Raw genomic sequence first — 16902 nt, 5'->3', positions numbered from 1 at the left:
AAAGATTCTTTGATACGCTACACACGAGGCTACGAAAAAGAAACTGTGACGCAGGAAGGAAATACTTTGGATCTTTTGTAATTTATCCAGGTCCTTACCAATCGAGATAACTTCAATGAGAGAAGCATATTGTAAAGAGAAATATATATATATATATATATATATATATATATATATATATATATATATATATATATAGAGAGAGAGAGAGAGAGAGAGAGAGAGAGATCTATCGGGTCCGTTCTCCGAGTTCCTTCTTAATGAAGGAACTCCAACTTTCTTCGAGGCAAACAAAAGGAATCTACATTCCATCTTACACTCGCTTTACTCTTCGCAGTTTTATTTCCTATAATCGTTGACTCCATACGCGAATAAGTTTCAAAAGTACCTATGGGTTAATATCTTATTTCGTTTTTTATTTTCGATTAATTCTACTTTCTAATATTTAACTTTTGTTTTAACACATCAGCAAATTCCTCTCTCTTTCCCTCTCCCTTTCTCTCTCCCTCTCTTTCTCATTTCCCCTTCCTCTCTCTCTCTCTCTCTCTCTCTCTCTCTCTCTCTCTCTCCTTCTCTTTGACACCAGCTTTCATGTCCACAGCTTTTCCAAGCGTAGAACTACGAAAGAGACGATGGAAGGTCCCAACGGTGAACGAGTTAATCGTCTCAACGATGTAGAGAGTGGACGAGCGACAAGTCCCATAATCCGAGATGTACATACATATATGTAACTCCTGGTGTCCTGTTCTTCTAGCTGTCAGCCGTTCTATATGATGCCGACACCCGATCTCTCGAACGTTGTAACGCTGCGATGGTGGTTTACCGATGGCGATGGCCTAGCCACAAATGCCATCGGCAGGAGGCCTTCGACGGTAACTGAACGAAACGCGATGCTCTTGCAACAACGAGCGAGAAAGCGAACGAGAATGCAAAATAGAGAGAGAGAGAGAGAGAGAGAGAGAGAGAGAGAGAAAGAGAGAGAGAGAGACAGGGAAAGAAAGGGAGAGGAAGAGGGAGAGAGAGAGAGAGAGGTCTCTGGTCTCTAAAATGAGGTTTGCCGTGCATAGGCACGAGGAGGGACTGCCAGCGGGTTTTGGTACAATGTCGAGGACACAAAGAGAATACGCGATGCACTTGTCTCCTACGCCAAATCCCATTCTCTCTCGGTCCGTCGATCCTGCTCCATGTTCTCGGTTAAACGCGACGTTCACTTGCGAATCTCTGCCTAACACCACTTCGGACACCTGTGTTCTTCTTCTCTTCTCTTCTCTACCCATTTCTTTTTGTTTTTCATTTGTTCCTTCATCACTTGTCCAGTTTGTTAATTCTATTATAATTTTCATTTATATAATAAAACCTTTCATTTATATAATAAAACGTTCACGATATTATCTTCGTACAATTTGTTTAAGTTTTATTTCGTAATTATTCCATCGTTCCATTCGTTATAATAAAAAAAAAAACATTAGAGAAATTACACATTACATACCGACCACACGGTTCTTATGTTTTAACAAGGATTTCGATTCTATCGTTTTTTTTCTCTCTCTCTCTCTCTCTCTCTCTCTTTCTCCCTTTGTTTTATTATTCTTATTTTTTTTTTCTTTTTCTTTTTTACTGTTCGCTCAGTCGAACGTTTGATAAAATAGATAGATAAAAAACCTGCGTCCAGCTTGAAAAAGGGCGGACTTGCTTTTTCGAAAAATATTTATTCGACCGTGTAAAAGTTCCCTTTCCTTTTGCACTTCGGTTTCCTTTGAAATGTTACTACTGCTTTACTATTGTCACGAAATACATCGATACAACTTTTTCCTTTTTCTCAAGCTGACAGCGATTTTTACGATTATCTTTCTAATAGTATCGTAAATATAAATTGTAATCACGTATTTTTATATAAAATCTTTAAAACATCAAACTAAACTTTTTTTAATTTCATTTTATAAAAATATAATGGTACACATATACGTATATAAATAAGTCATGATTCAAAAGATACGATGAAAGATATTTTACCATAATTGTCCTTTCTTACGATCTCTTTCATATATTATCATCAACTGGATGATGAAATTTGTAAATATCAATTGTCCGAAGGATTTAAAAGAGAAAAGAAAAGAAAGATGGAGGAAAAAAGAGGGAAAGAGAGAAAAAGAAGGAGTGAAACAGACAGACAGAGAGAGACAGAGAGAGAGAGAGAGAGAGAGATAGAGAGAGGAAGAGGAGGAGAGAAACAGGGTTACGTACGACAAGTTGTATTTCGTTAATAACGATAACGGCCGTAGTAATGCATATAAACAGCAAAGGCGTGTGGCTTATGGTCTAACGGTAAACGCTTTGCCAGGGATAAACGGAATGCGCGAGTGGGACTCCCGCTGTAACCCCTTTGTGCCGAAAAGCCCCGTAAATACTCGCGCGATTATCTCCCGACGCGATTCATAATGCAGGAAAAACGATGCACGATTACGCAGTCAGCCAACGAATACCCAATCCGACTCTCTGTCTGTCTCTCTTTCTCTCTCTCTCTCTCTCTCTCTCTCTCTTTTTCACCCTCTGTTTCTCTCCCTCTCTCTCTTTCTCTCTCTACAAAATGATCTTTCTTTTCTCTCGTTCTCGTTTCCACTCACGTCGTTTCAATCTCTCTCTCTCTCTCTCTCCCTCCCTCCCTCCCTTTCTCTCTCTTTCTCTTTCTATCGTACACAAATTTTCGACATCGTTTTATTTCTATCGATGATCGTATAAATGCATTCAATCGTGAAAGAGGTAATTCGTTGGGAGATAAAGCCATCTATTTAAAACAACAACCAATGAAATATTTTCGTCTACAATTATACGTTGTTATTTGAAATGAAAAATTGTACAAAAGAATTTTTTTGATTCAATAGTATCGGTTTGTAATTATAAAAGAGTAATATGTACCATCTATAATAATTATGACGGTACGCAGCTTTTTTGTTTTTTCTTCTTTTTGTTCCTTCTTTACTGTCAGAAACCAAGTTTATACTCAATAGAAGTTTAAAAGAGAGTTGGAATTATCACAGGAAATACCGAATATCTCTTGCAATTGGTGAATATGTTTTCTATTGCGTTAAATGCATAGGCGTATAATTAATGGCTTAATTATTAATTATTAATTTTCATTTCGATAACCTTTAATCGATATACCGTAAAATTAGTTTGCGAATGTTGCATGTTTTCAACAGAGAACTAAGGGAGTATGGGATAACGAGTATGTTTTCTAAAACATACGTATCTTCCGTGCTCGTTAATACGAAGATTGAATGCGCAAACATTATTTCGGAAGTTTGGATATATTGTAAAGCTTTCTAACAATTGTTATTGTAAAGCAATAATCAGCGTAGTGTAAATTCTAGTTACACGAGATACCATGTATACTTGTAGAGTATAGCAAGTAAATGTTATTGTCTTTGTCTATCTGTCTCTGTCTCTATCTCTACCTCTGTCTTTGTCTCTTTCTCTCTCTCTCTCTCTTTCTCTCTCTCTCTCTCTCTCTCTCTCTCTCTCTCCCTCAAATACCGCGAAACATCTGATACCTAGGGATACGAATTACAGCAAATTGTGTACTACTTCGATGCATGATACAGTAACATGACGTACACATCAATCGATAGCTTCTCGTATAATCGGTTCGCTCTGAGAAAATTACACCCACGATGGAATAGTTACAAATCCTCTATAGTTCCATAACATTCAATTAAATGAGTAATTAGAGGCTTGTTATCAAACATGTCTAATTAATTGAATGGAAGAATTTTAAAAATTAAAGAAGTATTTAGTAAACACGATCGAAACTATTAGATCTCGCTAAAGAAACATTTTCTTAAATGAAAATAACTAATTTAATTTTCTATCGGACGTCGTTAAAGATGAATATTCGGATATGAGAACTCGCAACATATGCGTCAGTTTAAAACGCAAATTTATAATCTCCACTTTCCTCGAGGCAGCCGTTAACAAACCACAATCCGTGGCATGCTCGTTGTCGACCCAGGTAGTAACTTTACTAAAAAGAAATAAAAGAAAAACAGGAAGGGAGAGAAGAAAAATAACGAGAGGGACTAACAAAATGCGACGAAAGGGAGGAAAAAAGAGAAACAGAAAGAGCGAGAGAGAGAGAGAGAGAGAGAGAGAGAGAGAGAGAGAGTAAAAGCTGGAAATGGAGACAATGGCAAGCGGCACACTGTCGCCCTTGGTCAACGTATCCTGGCGTTAAATTTCCTGGCCTATACATCGTGATGCTCTCTCTCCCACTTTCTCTCTTTCTTTCTTTCCCTCTCTCTCTCTCTTTTCCTATTTCATAAAATAACTTACAACTCCACGACTAGCGAATCGCCCGGAACTAGGACAATTTCATACTATGTTGTCCTGCAAGGAGTTGTTAAGGAGAAAGGGATTTCCCCCTTCACAATATCGCTAGAATTCTTCAAAGATTCTCTTTAGTCGATTAGCTACGAAATAGAGAACGAAGACAATTGGTCTAAAATGTATATACAGACACATATAAATACTCCTTATTGCGTATTAACGTTAACGAAATGATATCGAAATTATCTTTAACACGTTAAATACTCTGATTACTGGTTACTGATAACATTTCAAACTTTTATCCTATGCTATTCCATAGACACAAAATTATTCTCCTAAATACATGGTCTATATTACGTATAATAATTACGTATAAAATATGTAACACGGTAGAATAAACTGTACACTTGTTCGAAAGCTGCTACTATAGTTTCACTTTCAGTCGAGTAAATTCCAAACGTATACATACTCGAACATACATACATGCATGCATTCGTACATAGATGTATGCACGCATTTTCCACGTAGACGATTGCGGGACGCAGCTTTGCAGTTGCGGGATGCGCGCAGGTGCACCAATGTCGGAGTTTACTAGCAGTCTCTCGCGGAAAAGTAAAACATACCCTCGTTCCAGTTGCGGCCACTGCACACCGATACACCTTTCTCTCTATCTCTCTCTCTCTCTCTCTCTCTTTCTCTTTTTCTTTCTCTCTATCACTATCTCTCGCTTTTTCTTTCTCTCCTGTTCATCGCAAGGATAGAAGGGTGGCTGGTCGAACGATGGAAAAAGAAGTACCCGCCTTCTCTAGAGGAAGAGTGGATGACGATGGTGCTGCTCGTGTGGAGCGTAGTTCCTGGCCATATTTACCGAGAGAATAGGGGGAGATACGGTTTTAGTTTTGCATTTGTCGGAAGAGGAGGAACACGGAGGTCGAAGCGGTCGAAGAAGCGGAACTGGAGAGTACGATGGAAAGGGTGAAGAGAGGGATAGAGATAGAGAGATAAAGATAGAAGCATGTTGGATGGAAAGCCAACTTGCTAGAAAAGAGTGTATATGTGTGCATAAGAGAGAGAGAGAGAGAGAGAGAGAGAGAGAGAGAGAGAAGGGATGGGCGTAAGAGAAACGTCGGGATCGGGTCCCATGTGCCTGTCACGGTTTTACAAGTCCATAAAAAGAGGAATTTCAGACTGAGTTAAATATTGCCACCGGCTCTCACTGAATTTCAAGTACGCACACGCGTTCGACCCCCAACATACATACATGTACATTCATGTACGCTCGTACACTCGTTACATGTACCTCTAGATAGATATGTACGTACATTATGGGGATCTCGAGGACTACATGCGTTTTTTTTACGCGTATCGAGAGGAGAAAGAAAAGAGAGAAAGGATCGGATCCGATACTTTACATTTATGCTATCCTTGCGTCTTTTCGACTCACGAAAAGAATACCTACTTACTGTCTCATATTCACTGTCTTTGTCTAACGATTTGGAGTGGGATGTTACATTGAATTTATGGGGATGTGACGGCATAAACAGGATTCCTTGCTTGCACGTGCCATTTATGGTAGTGTAGCTTTTGACACTTGTTGGTACATAAGTAGTATATATGTGTGAATACAAATCCTTTTTCAAATTTTTCCCATGGAAGAGTGAAAATCTATTATTTTAAGTAAAAATAATCTATACTGAGATAAATCAAATCAAATGTTCTTTTTCCTTTTCTTTTTTTTTCTTTTTCTAAAAACTATAGTCTTCGAAATCTCTCTCAAAAAAAAAAAGGTTATGTTTCGTGGTAGAACAAAAAGAAAACCTTACAAAGTAACGTACGCTTAATACTTAACCAGTGGTGCATCCGTTGCTACCTTTGTACGTAGACATTATTATAGAAACGCACGAGGCTATTATTCCAAGTTTTATGTCGTAGTTTGTAAAATACATAGAAGCGTATACTCTGGCAATATTTGAAACGATAAAGCGGTATCCCGGAGCGCTTGAACTTTACGAACTCGCGAATATTCATATTCTAAAGCAAAATTTTTCGGATAAACTTGCCAAAGATTTTTTTGCACTTTTAAGCTCTTCTCGTGAATCTCCTCCTAAATTTTGAAAGAAAAATAATCAATTGATTCGTTAAGTGTACTTGTCGATGAACAATAATTTTTTTAACTTTTTTGAAGAAGGATCTTAATTATTTTTGATTAAGTTTTTTTCGTAATACTGACGTTAGTTTTCTCTTTAATTAACATTAATGGATTATCCATTCATCAAAAGAACGACGCGTTAAATAACCGTCAGTTAAAATGCAAATTGCATTCCAAGATTGACTGCAGTTCTATTGGTAAAAGTTGTAACGTTTTTAGCTATGTACGAGTGCAGTAATCAATGTATATGTCAACGGTCGACCGTAATGAAAGTAAATTACGACGCATGACAAAAATTTGACGAGAAATGAAAAAAGTATACTGTTTTTAAACCATTGCGATTACCTGCACGCAGAGCTAATGCATTTAATATAATCGTGTTAAATGTGCGCTCGAAACAAATACGACAAATAAATCTTTAATGAATACCAAAATGACGAAAGACTGAGATTACGCTAATAAGACGAATTAATACAGTGATCATCATGAACTTTTCTTGAAGATTTCGGAGAAACCTTCTTCATAAAAATTGATAAATATATATATATATATATATATATATATATATATATATATATATATATATATACATATATAAAGAAACAAAATACTGTAACATAGTTCTTTTATACTATACATTTAAACGAAAAAGATTAAACGAGTACGGAATAAAAGAAGAAAAAGTATCGAAAAGAAGAATCTTAAAATTGAATGTACTCACTGCTGGTGTCCTGCTTCGGTTGGTTGCCCGGCGATGTCGCCCAGTTAACTTTCATTTCCTGTAACATTCGAAAGAAGAAAAAGTTCTTTAGTCGTACGTGCTTTCGGATTAAAAATAAAAGGAAGGTTTAATTCGCAAAACGGGAAACGAGAAGAGAGAACGAAATGAAATAAATGGAATTTCTTTTTGTAGATATATTTTCTTCGCAATTTTCGAGATATATCGATTCTTTCAACTCACCGACTATAGTATCAAGATTTTTTTTATTCATATTTATTCAGACTTTTCTTGAACGTGAAAGTGTTTCTGTCCAGTGGTGATACTGCTACTGTCAAGGAGGTTCATACTTTTAAATTCGAGTGTGGATACGCGCCAATGCGGAAGTGCTTCTTTCTCCGCACTATCCCTGTAGAGGATAGCAGTCGGCGTCGGCCACCGGAAATGGGACGTGTCGGCTATCGTCGGTTCTTAACAGACGCCGTAAAACGGATTCTTTATGCGACGTTCTATATATACGATTTCTCCTTTTGCTGTCCAAGATATTTCGATAGATAGTAAAAGTCATTTTTGCTGAAATTGTAAGCACTCTTAAAGAGAGGGAGAAGAAGGGAGAAGAAAGAGAGACAGAAATAAAGAGAGAGGGAGAAATGGTAGTATTAAAATGCGAGGAGTTAAGGGAACGAAAAAACTTTTTGCTTTTATTGCCGTGAAAGAGCGTGAAAAATGAACGATTAATTCTATAGTTCAACTTTCTATTATACGAATAACCTTCATTTTTCGAATTTACATTTGGTTACGGAATCGTTCGGATCGCTCGTCGAACATTTTGTGCCTTGTCTAAATTTTTCTCTTTGATTTTCGATTTGCATTGCATTCGATATAATAAAACAAGGAAAATAATCATACATAAATGATGGTAATTGGTCGAATGATAACGACGATATCGAGAGCATTGTATAATGTCACATAATGGATATGTAATTGCTACGAACGTAGAATATCTTCCGGGCTATTAGTGCTCATTTGAATAATACAGATAACACATGCATTAACAATAGTAAGAGTTTACGTGGAGAAACGATGGTTACAAACAAAAACGTGATATTGTTTTGGAATGACGAAATGCGAAATTAAAAATTGCTGACAGTTACACTAATTGCGCGTAGTAAGTAGAAAGGAAGAAAACGGTGGAATAGGATTAAAGGGGCAAACAGAGAGGGAAAGATTGCAAAAAAAAAAGAAAAGAGAAAAAGTAAATAATGAAAAAATGGCGCGAACAGCATAGACGACATTCTGTTCGTATCAGTATGAGCTTAATTCGGTACACGACACACTGTGGTGGTGCTGATATTGAATCGTTACTTTTCATTTCCCTTGGACGTTGCCATGGTCCTCGTCGACGTTGCTATTTCCTCTGCAACGTTTGGCCATATACTGAATACGATACCTATCCGTTTCGGTCTGTTTCTAAATTTCGGTTTCTAATTAACACCGTTTCGCAAGAACTCCGATGTCCATCGAGAGACCACGAGATACGCAAAATACTCTCCGATCCTCATCCATTCGAATTCTAAAGTTAAAAGTAATAGAATGTGAACAGCGGTCGAGACTAAATTTGGAATTAAAATTAAAATCGATCCGTAGATGGTTTCTAAATTTAGCCAATTTCATAAGGACTCCAATGTCCAACGAAGGTCCATGGAATACATGAAATTTCTGTCGATAGTAGTCAATTTCAAGAAGATAAATTCGATAATAACGAAGAAAACGTAATGTAGCTAAATAACAAAATTATTATTATTATTATACGTGTTATCCTCAAATACGCATAGACGGATGAAGATTAAACGATATGTATCTAAACAATAATGTTGGCTTTAAGATGTATTGGTTCGTAAACAAGTTGTACACAATTAGAGGATATACTAGCGTAATTGCAGCGTCCTGCAAACGATGTGTTCGACGCGTTTGCTTGTTGAACGTCGCTCGGACACTCGAAGAGATTACCAAATGGAGATGGATAATGGGGTAACTTAGAGTATGTCAATCTTGAATGAATCAAGAACACTGATCCGAGGATTTGCAATTAATCGATGTAATTCTCGTAAACTCGTTGTATGTAGCATTTCGTAACTTGTTTTATAATTCATAGTACGCATCTTTAATCAGTGATTTCGAACGTCGAGTGATAATCTCATCGAATAATTTAAATCTCACCGACGATCTCTCATTCGTTGCCAGTTATAATCGACATTTATAATCGGCTTCGAGTTCGGGCCGATCCGATTTCGAACGAGAGCTACTTAAATTACGTCTCGGGGCGTAAAGCCAAACGCACTTTTCACGAATTTCGCGAATGCAATCGCATAGTATTCGTGGGGGCACGAATGCTAACCACTCACGATGGTTGGCTCTCGTTTCCCACTACCACTCTCACTCCCTCCCAAAATCGATACGTTCGATGATAATTGAACCGAATTATGGCGAAACGCGCGAGAGTGGTGGCAAAATAGTCTGCCAACGAGAAGTGGAGCTCGATAAAGCGTTTATGCCGAGGCTTTGTTCGATTATTGATGCACCGCGGATCATAAAATGCTATAGAATGGTCATTGAAATATATCGATGGAATGCCACAATTAAACGAATGCGCTAAAAATCGGAAAATTTTTTTTCTCGTATTACGGTTGATCGAACTCGCCTCGTCTCTATATACGTGTAATGTCGCTCATGAATAACATCCACATGTTGTAACATTGGAGTTTAAAAAAAAAACGAAAGAAAAAGAAAACAAAAAAAAATGAAAAAGTAAAAAAAATAATCGATCGAATGAACAAAGGGAATATAATCCTAACAATGGAAAATGATTTTTCGGGGTCATTTAATTCTACCGAGAAGGATTACGTTCCCATACGATGCCGCCAACAAAACGGCTAGTACGAATTTTAACGGTAAACGATTTGTCTTGTACAAGGTGTTTCCACCAATGCGTTTCCATTTAATCTCCTTTGGGAAAGTCAAAAAGTAGAGCTAGACACATTTAGCAAATCGAGATGAAAAGAGATAGATTTTTTCTATCATATTTTTGTGAAAAATCATTCGACCAGAGGTGGATATATAGAATAAAGAAAAAGAAGGGAGGGGGTAGTTTCTTTCACGGGATAGTAACGTTAAGTAAAGTCTGAAGAAAAGCAAGGCGGAGAAAGGATAAGGAATACGAAGCGAGGAATAAGTAAGTAAGCGGGTGACTACGTAAGTAAGGGAAGCAAGTAAGTCCAGTAAGTAAGTAAGTTAGGACAGAAGGAGGTGGGTGGGTGAGGGGAAGTAGTGTAGTGGGCAAAAGGTGGTAACGCTCACGGAGAGCACGCGTGGGGCAAACGCGCGGAGCTAACGACGGGCCCGCAGTGTGTCTGCAGCAATTTGCAACTTTTAATAGTTAGCCCAGGTTTGCACGCCGAGGTCGTCCGCCGTTGCCCAGAGCCCGTTGTTTTATAGTTTATATGGCGGAGACGAGGGGAGCAAAGCAACTTTATATGTCGTAGTTTTCAACGGTTAATGCACACGCGCCTTATGCCCTCGAATCCAAGCCCCGCTATATTTATATATTAAAGAGTTAAGTTTCCGGAAGCGCCTTCTCGCGGTATTATTCTATGTGTATTTTCAAACTTTCATTTTAAATAACGCTTCTCTATCCGTACTATACGAACACGTTATAATGCGACCACACGATTTATTTACGACTATTCCAAACGATATTCCGAGTTCCGAGAGATATCTTCTGATCGCCGACGCGATTTTATCCCAACGCTCCATCCTTAATGGCCGACTATGCTGTTGCTTCGCTCTATAGATATAGATACCTATCTCCCTCTATCCTCCTTCTTTCATTTCTACACAAGGAACCTCTATACCGAACCTTTACGCCGAACCTCTATATTCCTCCTTCTCTTCTTCCTCCTTCCATTTCTACACAACGAGCCTCTACACCGAACGTTAGCCGTCGTTTCGAACACTTTCGTTATGACGAACGAGAAGTCTCTTTTTGATAGCCACAACGAAATTATATTTTCCGCTTTATATACAAGCCGAGTTTTACGAGCGGAACATCGTTTCCCAAGATATCTCGAGCTCGTTTAATATTTTCTATATACCTATTGAATCCCTCAAGAAACTGCAACGTCCTCCTTCCCTCTTGTTAACTATCGAATACTATCGTGAATGAAAAAAATCGAACTTACTCTCTATATTATGTTGTCTCTATTTAAAAGCGGAATCTTACGAACGATATAATTGTAATGTCAATTATTTAGAAAAGCCTACAGTGCTTTCTTGTCTTCCAATGAAATGGTTTCTTACTCGTTCGATGCAGACGACACTATCGAGACTCCAATCCAAAACGATAGTTGGCCGATTACATATTGCAGTCGGCGAAGGGTGAGTTATCGCAAAGCTGGCGAACACGAATTGGGAGGAGAGAAATCGGCCAGAAATTGCAAGCTGCTGCACTTTTGACCTTAGTCGGGAAGTCGCCTTGCCTGAGAAGATATTTATTGTCCTATTATCTTGATTGATGTTCTCTCTCTCTCTCGCTCTCTTTCTCTCTCTATTTCTCCCTTTCTCTCTCTCTCTCTCTCTCTCTCTCTCTCACTCTCTCACTCTCTCTCTCTTTAACCTTTCTTTCTCCTCACTTTGGCCGGCCACCGACCAGTATCTTATATAAGTACGTTTAATGGCGCAAGGCCGTTTCGGACCACCACCAAGAGGAGACTAAAGGGGTGGTGTCAGTTCTCCACCCTCGTCGTTGACTAACGTTACGATCGTGTAGAAGTCGTTGCCTGCTTCGGTCACTTCGTGTGTGCCATATCCTGCGTTCTCTTATATCTTCTTACTTTCTAACCACATGGCGCCATTAGTCCGTACCACTACTTCCCGCCTTTCTCACCCCGACACTATAATAACTCACGGAAATGCCATACTCGGTAATTTACGGGAACGTTTACTTTCTTTGCTCGCGTGAGCTCACCGGAGGCCTAGCCCATTTCGGGAAATTACGAAAGGACCGCTTTTACGTGTTTGTCCGGCTTTGGGATGTGTTTGTGAAATATCGACAGGAGTTCCCAAAATCACTAGTAATTTATACCAATATTATTATTATTATTATTATTATTATTATTATTATTATTATTATTATTATTATTATTATTATCGTTATTATTATTATTATTATTACGCATTACTCGATTTAAAAGTAATTTGTAATTCTTCTTAATATTATTTATTAATTATATTGTACTTATACAATTAAATTTAATATTATTATATACTTATATAATTATATTTAATATTGTTATATATTTATATAAATATACTTAATATTACTGTACGTATATGTGAATGATTACTAATCTTTCGTATCTAATTGAGAAACAATTGTATAATTATTATCTGTTTTAACAAAACAATCGCATTTTAACATGCACGAAATATGTATTGCAACACATGAGTGCGGTCCATCTGAAATGTAAACTCCGTGTCCCTTCTTTTTTCTACGCTCGCGACAGTACTGACCAACCCGTTCTCGTGCAAAACTGTAGACAGAAGTCTGGTTTTACCACTTTGAGTATTCCTAATTACATTTGCTATGCTAATACAGATGAAGTTCCCGCACCATCGACCGAGGGAAAGACGAATACGAGAGAGAGAGAGAGAGAGAAAGAGAGAGAGAAAGAGAGAGAGAGAGAGAGAGAGAGAGGAAAAGAGAGAGAGAGAAAGGGTCTATACACTGACGGCTCGGTATAATGAAACACAAATTGCGTGCTAATGCCTTTCGCTCTGAAGTCGTATGCACGACGAATTTGGTGTTACATTTCGAAATGTAAAGACCATTAATCAACGTTACTAACGAGGTTTCCTTGTACGCTGTATTAAACCTTCACGATGCATCAATGAACGACTTGACGGATCTCACGAAGTAATCGATTGATACTAAAAAAAAAAAAGTATAGTAACAGTAACAATTTTAGTATTCACTCATTGAAAACTGGGTCAGTGTCCATCGTGTAATTGTCCATTCTATACGTAAGACCAATCGAGATACAAGTATGTAAATCATTTCGTTAAATATGTAATGAAAAATAGGAGAAACGTTCACACGCGTCTATCTTGCTTGATGCTACACGAAGAATTGAGATTTTAAAGTAAAAACGACTTACGTAGAACGTTAATACTTTATCCTGAATGTTACATAGCTTTTTTTCTACGTACGTACAATGCCTATCGAATTCGTAAACAAATTAAACAGCTATAAGGTACTTTGGACGTTGAAGGGCAAAGAAAAAAAGAATATAAACAATTATCGGTCGTTTCTTTTAAATAACCACATTGAAGAAACTTAAAGCAATAATATTCCTTTTTATTTTCTTGTCAAACAAAGTTCAAGAGATTCTTCGGTTTAACGAAATAGATTTTTCTTCGATTTTATGCGAAAAGCAGAGTTTCGGTTTACTCCTCTCTCTCCACCTTATCTCTCTCTCTCTCTCTCTCTCTTTCTCACACTTTGTGACTGTTTCTCTCTGTGTCTCTCGCTTCTTCTTCGATAAATGGTTAGTGGAAGGAGAAACAGCAAGCTGTAGGACGCTGGTGTATATTTGCGTGTGTGTTTGCGTCGAGAATGATGCAAGTAGCTTCTCTTACATAGTATAAGGAGAAATACTCCGAGCCGTACCGCACTAACCTATGATATATGATTATACCGCATGCTCTCCGTTCGTATCTTATTATGTATCACCACACTAACATATACGAGAAAGCTCATACTCCTTACTACCACTAGCCCTCTATCTCACCCTCTTTTCGTGGGGTAGTTGCTTCTAGTCGTATTCGGCTTAGCTCGCATTGCCCAAGATTATAGTGCTTCTCGTTTGTTTCCTCTTCTCTCCCTTTCTCTCTCTCTCTTTCTCTCTCTCTCGTCCTCTCTCTCTCTCTTTCTCTCTCTCTCTCTCTCGTCCTCTCTCTCTCTTTCTTACGTACACATATACGGCTTATAAGGCTGAATTCGGAGGGGATATCCGGACCGACGATGAAAGCACTCACCAATCGTCATGCGAGTGGAAAAGATCTGCGGATATTCAATTTAGATGGGACGAGTTTAGACAGTAAGAGAGGGAAAGAAAGAGAGAAAGAGAGAGAGAGAGAGAGAGAGAGAGACAGAGAGGAAGAGAGGGACAAGAAAGAATAGAGCAAATATGGTCACTAGCGTTTTACATCCATCTCTTTTTTCTTTTATACATTTCACATTTACCGAAAACTCATTCTTGAATATGCCATTCATAGATTTCTTTTTTTCCCAACATCGTTGTTTAAAATAAATATATCTCTACAAGTATATATTTATTCGGAAAATCTATAAAACTAAGATTGTTGATCTATATACTTAACTGATCTTATAAAAAAAAATACATTTCCAGAAACAACATTTCTTTTTTTCATATAAAAAAGATGAGCCTTAAAAATTGTGAGAGTTAAAATTGACTGGTACATTCATTTATTCCACGTATAAGCAATGTTTCGACATAGGGTTTTATGATTTATTCACATCCAACATGTCATTCGACAAATATGTCGTCAAGTCTCTTGCAGTACGAAAGCATCCTTTACGATCGAAGACCCTTTTTTCTCTTGAGCTATTTGGCCCTTTCATTTGATGGGTAGATATAAGAACAGTTACTACTCGTTCGGCGTAAGAGTGTTAGAGAATCGTCGTAAAATAGGGATACTTGTTACTTGATCAATTATTAATCATTCGTCAGGAAAAGTTACCAAATACCTAAACCTTTCGTAGAAAAGAAGATATATATGAGACGCATGGGACGACACAAACGTTTGTTTGTCCGTATATCTTAGCCCTTCTCCTTAATTTTCTTTCTCATTTTTGGAAGGGCGCCACTACAAGTGTCCTTTAAATACGGCATGCGAAAGGTCACCGACAAATATTCACCCTAAATTCCCGGCGTAGCTTTTTCTCTAAATAATGAAGAGTCAATCCTCGTAAATCGTTTCCACTTGCATGTGCCAAGGGCGCGTGTCCTCAAACGATTTTCGGTCTTACCGAATTCCAAGAACGCGAAGAGTACACGATAGTAGAGTATGGTTCGCATTAAAATTTATTTGAATCGACCTTCTTGTTCGATCTTAACAACCGATCTTAGTTCAGGATCAAATGTAGATCGTTTTACGAGAGTAATTCTTAAGATAGGAAAGCAAAGATGACAATGCGAGAGAAAGAGAAAAAGAGAGAGATTATGGTTATTTAATATTCTATTCAATTGAAAGACAAGTAACGTAACGATCTTGTCGAGAAGTTAAAATTCTGTAAATGGTTAGGACGTTCGAGACGAGAAGTTTCTCCGAAGCAAAGAGTACCGGAGTCGTAAGAGCGGATTTTAAGGATGGCAAGGAAGAAAAAGGAAGAGAAACAGTGGAAGGGAAGGTAAGTGTATGAGAGAGAAAGGGAAGAAAAAAGACGAATGCACGAGGACGAAAAGACGAGTGGCTCGTGCTTAAAGATAAGATCTTTTTTCGAGTGAATTTCACGCGTTCACCCCACGGTGGGCCACGTAAAACGCAGTTTACTCATAGTTGAGACGCTAGCTCGTCGACGAGCCTTGCTCCAAGCATTCCTGACAAAAAGCACGTACGCGGGTGCACATAAGAGAGAGAGAAAGAGAGAGAGAAAGACGCACAGAGCAGCTAAGGTTAAGCGAGGAAGCTACCTTCGAGCTTTCACCACGAGCTTTCCCTACGAGCTTACCCTAGGAGCTTCTTTACTGTGAACCATCCCCCACCATGGAATGTGCTTCACCCCCTTCAAGTGGCTCTTCGTGAAACATTCTAAATGCGTGGCTCGACCTACTCCTCTTTTGCCCTCTCGCAAATGTTTCCCGCGAGTTTTCCTTTCCTTCGTGCTTGGCTCTAATGAACGAGCGTTATGCGCGCCAACTGCATCACCTAATTCCTTTTCCCGCGGACATTCGTCAAATATTTCATCGATGTCTCTACGCGCTTTTCCTATTTCTTGTCTTTCCATTTGTCTTGGTCGAAGTATACATCACTATTTTTCTTCTTATCTCATAAACGTACATATACATCGAAGCAAATGCATAACTGCAAAATGCGACTTCTGGTAAAATCTAAAAATACGTAGCATATATGCGAACGAAGCGTAGAAATAGCGAATTTATTCGATACTGTTTGTTTCCCCACATTCCAACAAGAAGTTTCACGTGAGTAAATGTTTGCAAATTCCTCGGACGTAAGGTTCGTCCCCGCACAAATGGAATACCCGATGTACATATTTAAACACCGATCGAATGTCTACTACCCACTAAATCTTTCATTTCCCCGCCGAGTTCGGAATTCGGACTTTAAGTCCTACTTGGATCTGAATTTGGTGAGACTGCGCGCCGGTCGTTATTGAATTTGCCTCGCGAATCGGAAATAATTGAAAAGAGAATCGAGAAATACGGCTGAAGGAGAGAAAGGCGATGTGCCAAGGTACTTCCGCCGAGGAATAATAAAGCTTCTTTGTCCTTCTTCTCAGAAAATCGAGAAACGAGTTAGGCGATCTTTTATCTTCTCTTCATCGATATGTATATTTTATTCTACATGAGATGATAAGGGGACGAAAGCAAACAGAAACAATTTATCACTGCGA

General features: G+C 38.2%; 1 protein-coding gene across 6 annotated transcripts in view; it reads right to left on the bottom strand.

The window, feature by feature from the left end:
* Positions 1-16902, bottom strand: part of LOC124422829 (nucleolysin TIAR) — a 390007-nt gene that overhangs the window by 215353 nt on the left and 157752 nt on the right. For 5 of the 6 annotated variants that reach the window (XM_046959754.1, XM_046959759.1, XM_046959760.1 and 2 more), the window contains one exon: positions 7194-7251. In XM_046959754.1, coding sequence (XP_046815710.1) covers positions 7194-7251 — 58 coding nt within the window. Of the gene's footprint in view, positions 1-7193; positions 7252-7433; positions 7450-16902 lie in introns of those variants that run through there. The other variant, XM_046959762.1, reaches the window with a different exon arrangement.

The sequence above is a fragment of the Vespa crabro genome, chromosome 3, assembly GCF_910589235.1.
Source record: "Vespa crabro chromosome 3, iyVesCrab1.2, whole genome shotgun sequence".
NCBI lineage: Eukaryota > Metazoa > Arthropoda > Insecta > Hymenoptera > Vespidae > Vespa > Vespa crabro.
Note: the sequence above shows the minus strand (reverse complement) of the source record. Positions and strands in the feature narration are given on the sequence as shown.